This window comes from Hippocampus comes, unplaced genomic scaffold (genome assembly GCF_001891065.2).
Source record: "Hippocampus comes isolate QL1 unplaced genomic scaffold, H_comes_QL1_v1.1 scaffold612, whole genome shotgun sequence".
In the NCBI taxonomy this organism is placed as follows: Eukaryota; Metazoa; Chordata; class Actinopteri; order Syngnathiformes; family Syngnathidae; genus Hippocampus; species Hippocampus comes.
This window is the reverse complement of record NW_017805584.1, coordinates 36,801-42,187: the sequence shown is the minus strand read 5'-3', so window position 1 is coordinate 42,187 and position 5,387 is coordinate 36,801. Positions and strand designations below refer to the sequence as shown.

Below are 5,387 nucleotides of genomic sequence, written 5' to 3'. Positions count from 1 at the left end.
ACAACGCTCCTCCCCCCCCCCCCCCCCCTCCCGCATGCCGCCGCACTCGGGCGTCTCGTATCTGGCAGAGTTTCAAAACATCAACAGGCGTGTCCAAATGGGCGTTGTGTTGATGGCAAACGGCCAGCAGAAGGTTGCCACGAGAGGGCGGCGGCCTCCCAGCCGGCGAGAAAACGAGATTGGAATGAGGGAGAAGAGAAAGAAGGAAAAGGAAAACTGACGGGGGCGGAGTGACTGAGTGGTACCCAGCTCGTTTTAATCTTATTACACAATACGTTGTTTGCCTCAGTGTATGAGGTCATACTCTACATTGTACCCTCACAATGTAAAGATGTAAAAATGATGTTATACATTTTCTGGGGTGGGTGTCAGGTCATATTCTTGGCCAATAGTGCTCTCAATAATTGCACAAATAAATAGCGTCCGCGTCCCTTTGACATGATGTAGCGCTGACGTTAACCGCTCGGAGCCTCAGCATCGAGTCACTCCAGTTACAATCGGGCAAGTAAAACACCAATGGACAATGCCAATGAGCCTGCGTAAAGGATAAAAGCAGTGCTAAGACGGTTGGCCAACTGTGTATGTATGTGTGTATGTATGTATATGTGTGTATATATATATATCATCAGTATTAAAAAAATAAAAGACCTTAAATATTTCAGTTGGTGTGCAATAAATCTAAAATAGATGAAAGTTTAGTTTTTATCATTACATTATGGAAAATAATGAACTTCATCACAATATGCACATTTTTTGAGAAGGACTTGTGTATATTATATATATATATACACACACACACACACACAAACACACATACGGGCGAGTTGGCCGTCAGGAATTTCCTTTCACTAAAGCCAGACTTGGTGTCTGCAGGTCCAGTTTAGAGCAGGAAGTTCTAAATTGCGGTTGCCAAATATATTGGACGTGAAGAGCCTGCAGGAATGTCACTTTGTGATGCGTCAGTGTGCGCCCACACCTCAACAGATCTTGTCTTCTGCCTGTTGACACGTCGTTAAATGGAAAAAGCCCCCAGGCACTGCCTGTGGAGAAGTCAAATAGAGAAATCCAGCAGTTGAAAGATGAAACATTTAGGCATATGTTGATTGGAGTTAATTATATCGTGACTTTTTTATGCGCCGAAAGATGTATAAAAGCGTTGTCGTATGTAACATTGTGTGGTTTATATTAGCTAGCACTAAAATGTGTTTTTTTTTTTTTGAGTATGCTAGTAGATACACACTGCTGTTAAATGAATGTTTATTTTCCTGAAAAACCAAATTTTGAGACTCCTTTCTTTTGGTGCATTTTCTGCGCATGTGGGTTCGAGGTTCATGAGGAAACAGTTGGGAAATACCTTTTACACGGGGTAGAATGTCTCCCTGCCAGTGTCGGTCAAACGGTTGAGCCCTTTGTACGTGCGCTTCTTGTCGAGCAGGCCCGGTTATTTTCTGGCAGCGCAGTGTGACATTACGAGGCCGGCGTCCCCTCCCCCAACTGGGCTTGCTTGCTTGGAGGGATTTTACTGGCTCCTTGGGTTCGTGCCCTCTTCCCCAGTTCCCAGTGCCTGCAGGGAGTCGCCACGATTCACTGTCGTATCGTACATTGCTCAACACTATATACATTGTATGTGCTTGTCAAATGGCAAGCAGCAAAATGCTGTCCGACTATTGAAGCGGAATGATGTAGAATACAAAAACAAACAAACAAAAAACCCAAGCGTTGACAAGATAGGAAGCTCGTAACTGAAATCATGACAGAAAAGACAAATCATTTGGTCTCACACACTTGACTTGAAGCCCATCATTTGGAGGAAAGTTGTTTCCTCAAATGGCCTAATGCCGCTTTGTGATGATCCTAACCCAACGCCACCTTCCATTTGACAAACAATATATCAATCCATTCATTGGTTTGGCTTGTACAAAAGGAGGCTTAAGTCAGAATAAAACAAATGCTAATACGTCATATATTTGAAGGCTTATGCCAAACACTATGGTGACGTCTCGGTGTAAATTGGTAACGTGAGAGATGAATGGGCAGGGCGGGAGAGAGCCTAACATCCGGCGCACTAATGAAGTCCTATAACTCACCGCCGTCCAGCTCCCTGTCCCCCCTCGTGTGGCTCAGGCCTGGTGCCGAGAGTGAAATGGCGTGGGGTGGCGGCATCCCACAGCAGGGAAACGCCAGGCCGGCCAAAAGCACACGGATTCTAATAATAGAGTCGTGGACAAGTCCTCCTTTTGTTTCCAAACTCGGATCCTTACAATTCGTGTCCCAGTTTCCTACTTGGGAAAATGTACCAGTTGCGCTTAATGAAAGCGGCAGATAACGACAAGGGCCCGACTCGTGGGAATTGGCAGCGTGTGTCAATAAATATTGAGCGGACTTCCAAAATGTCCTGCGTGTTATGTAATCGGAGATGTTGCAATTATGAAGGTCTTCGTCACCTGTCAACCCCATTGAACTGTTGGCAATATGATAGAGAATATCAAAACGTTTAAAATCTTTGTTTTTGCTCACAACTAAGAAAGTTAGATCCCGCCCCGCCCCCGACATGCCGATTTTGAGGCTTTCCAACTATATTGAGACCTCATGCTAACCTATGTTAGCCGCAAAACTGAGGATAAAAACATTCAGACGATCAAGGAGGATCAAGAAGCACCAGTAGCGTCACCCAAAAAAAAAAAAGTCAAGTGATTGGCCATCTGGGAGATAAGAAGTAAGACAATAAGAATCTCCTTTTGCGTTGTCTTTTAAGAATGAATTTACAATGACTTGAGTGTGACGAACAACTCGTGAAGCAGTTTCTAATGCCCAATACTTTTCAGCCATCGGTCATCTGTTTGCTTTTAAGAATGAATTTACAATGACTTGAGTGTGACTAACAACTCGTGAAACAATTTCTAACGTCCAATACTTTTCAGCCATCGGTCATCTATTTACTGGAGAGTTGATTCGGTTTCCCACGACGCGCGCGATGCGGCTGGTTGGCTCGAACCGATAAGCGTCTTTCTTCTACACGTGTCGTGCTTTTCCCGGAACTGCGCGCGGGCCGTGGAGCAAGGCCTGAAAAACCTCGCCGTGTCACTCCCGTTGCTTGTCATACGTTGCCTCGGCAACGCGTGACTGTCTGGAAGTGATCCAATCCGATCCCCTTGCCGTTTTGAATTTTTTTTCAGGCCGGGAGTGGTGAGGATTAACAGGAGGAGTTGAAAAAAAATCCCCGTTTCACGTGCGCGATGTCTTGAAATTAATGGTTTGGCCCGCTTCGTCCGTCTGTCGCTGCGCGAAGCAAAAGAAATTCCCGGAGTGCCGGGCTTTGCAGCAAGGCCTGAAAAACCTCGCCGTGTCACTCCCGTTGTCTGTCAAACGTTGCCTCGGCATCGCGCGAATGTATTGAAGTGATCCGATCCGTTTTGCATTTTTTTCAGGCCGGGATTGGTGCGGATTAAAAGGAAGAGTTGAAAAAAAAATCCCCGTGCATATGCGCGATGTCTTGAAATTAATGGTTGCCGCCCGTTTCGTCCCGCTGTCGCTTCGAGAAGCACAAAACTGTCATGGAGTGCCGGGATTTACAGGCAAGGCCTGAAAAACATCGCCGTGTCGCTCCCGTTGTCTGTCAAACGTTGCCTCGGCATCGCGCGACTGTCTGGAAGTAATCCGATCCATTTTGCATTTTTTTTTTTGGCCCGGGGGGGGGGGGGGGGCTGTTACACTCAAGCATATGTACTTGTGTGCATGAATTATATGTTTAAATTAAGTACATTGTATTCTTGAGCTTGTAATACTTCCGCCACAAGGAAATGGCTTTGAATCGCCTAATACCATTCATTATTTTAAGATCCAGCATCCGTCCAAACAATCGCTGACACGTACTGCGTGGACCGTTTCGAATCTTCAGTTCACCAAACATGCATGTTTCTGGATGTACAATAACAGGAAAAGAATGAATAGAGATTGATTTATTTAGTATTGTTGTTGTCACCAAGGTCCGCTATTCACTCAGAAATAGACAAATGTTACATTATTAATGGAAAAAAGTGATTACAATCACAGCCCAGATCTGTGTGTTTTTTTTTTTTTTTTTTTTGACAACTTAGGCAGCAAGAAAATGGAAATACATTCGATCATTTGGATTTGAGTTTCACATGGCATCCCTTGGGTTTTCATTCTGTCCATTTCATACTGTCAGAGGTGTCACGAGGAGCAATGGTAACAAGGGCCACCTGCTTTTTTCCTCCCAGGTTTTCCTGTTCTTCTGCGAGAGCTGCTCGGTGCCCATCTGCAGGGAGTGCAGCATGAGCCGCCACGTGGGCCACACTTTTGTTTACCTCCAAGATGCAGTGCAGGACTGCAGGACCGTCACCATCCAGCTGCTGGCCGATGCACAGAAGGGACGACAGGCCGTACAGGTGAGTTGGACACCGGCCAACTCGGGGCGCATCATGCACTGTACGGCGGCAGCGCGGTTCTGTCGTTTTGCCGTTCCGAAAAGTCTGACTACATGAATCGTATGAAAACTGTGAAGCACTATTTCCTGTCCGTAAAAATGCGCATCCAAATAATCTTTTCCAGATGACCAAAAATACCAGTAAAACACATTTCATCGAAAGGAGCTATAGTTTAACACGCAGAAAACGATCTGAAAAAAGTATAAATGACTAATGAAACGGATAAAGGCTCTTTATGGTGCATGAAAGATGGTTGGGGGGGGGGGGGTTAACACCGTTTTCTGGTGTGACGTAGTCAATACTTACCTGACAGCTTTCGACACAGCAGAGCAGGAGAAGTGAGTGTCGAGTGTCAAACCAAACACAGACGTTGTCGAAGAGCCTTAGACACAAACTCGCCCACTTACGGCTCCCCAACCACCTCACAAGGCAGAAAATGGACGGGTCCACCTCGTTCTGTTTACACACGGCAGCGACACAGTAAAAATGGCTTTTATAGCCAGTGTAAAAGGGGCTTTTATAGCAGGGCATGCAGGTGCTTATATGAAATTTGAGCACCCATTTTTACCCCAAATGGATCCTTGCGCAGTATGGAGCGAATAGGCGGAATTCGACGGCCGCGTTGCCTTCCTTGGCCTGACGATGTTGATGTGAAATCACCCAATTCCAAACGTATGCATGTCTACATCTTGATTCCCAACCGCTGTGCGGTGAAACGTTAGCGTGTCATGAACCGGCAACACGTAGCAACAGGCAGAAGATTTACATGCGACTCTGCTAGGTGGCAGAAAGTACCAAGAATCTGCGTAGCCATCATTTTTCCAAGGCTGGGAGGCGCAGTCGTGACCAGTCCCTGGATTTCTTTTTCCGCTTGAGTTGGAGAAGTCCAGCTGGTCCTGAAAGGGGGCGGGTCACACAGGGGTGAGGTCTGGCGGGGGC

At 46.2% G+C, this 5,387-nt stretch overlaps 1 protein-coding gene across 1 annotated transcript in view; it reads left to right on the top strand.

The window, feature by feature from the left end:
- trim71 (tripartite motif containing 71, E3 ubiquitin protein ligase) overlaps window positions 1-5,387 on the top strand; it is a 20,136-nt gene that overhangs the window by 6,515 nt on the left and 8,234 nt on the right. Inside the window, exon 2 of the mRNA XM_019880122.1 lies at window positions 4,242-4,409. Within this exon, the coding sequence (XP_019735681.1) occupies window positions 4,242-4,409 (168 nt within the window). The remainder of the gene's footprint in view (window positions 1-4,241; window positions 4,410-5,387) is intronic.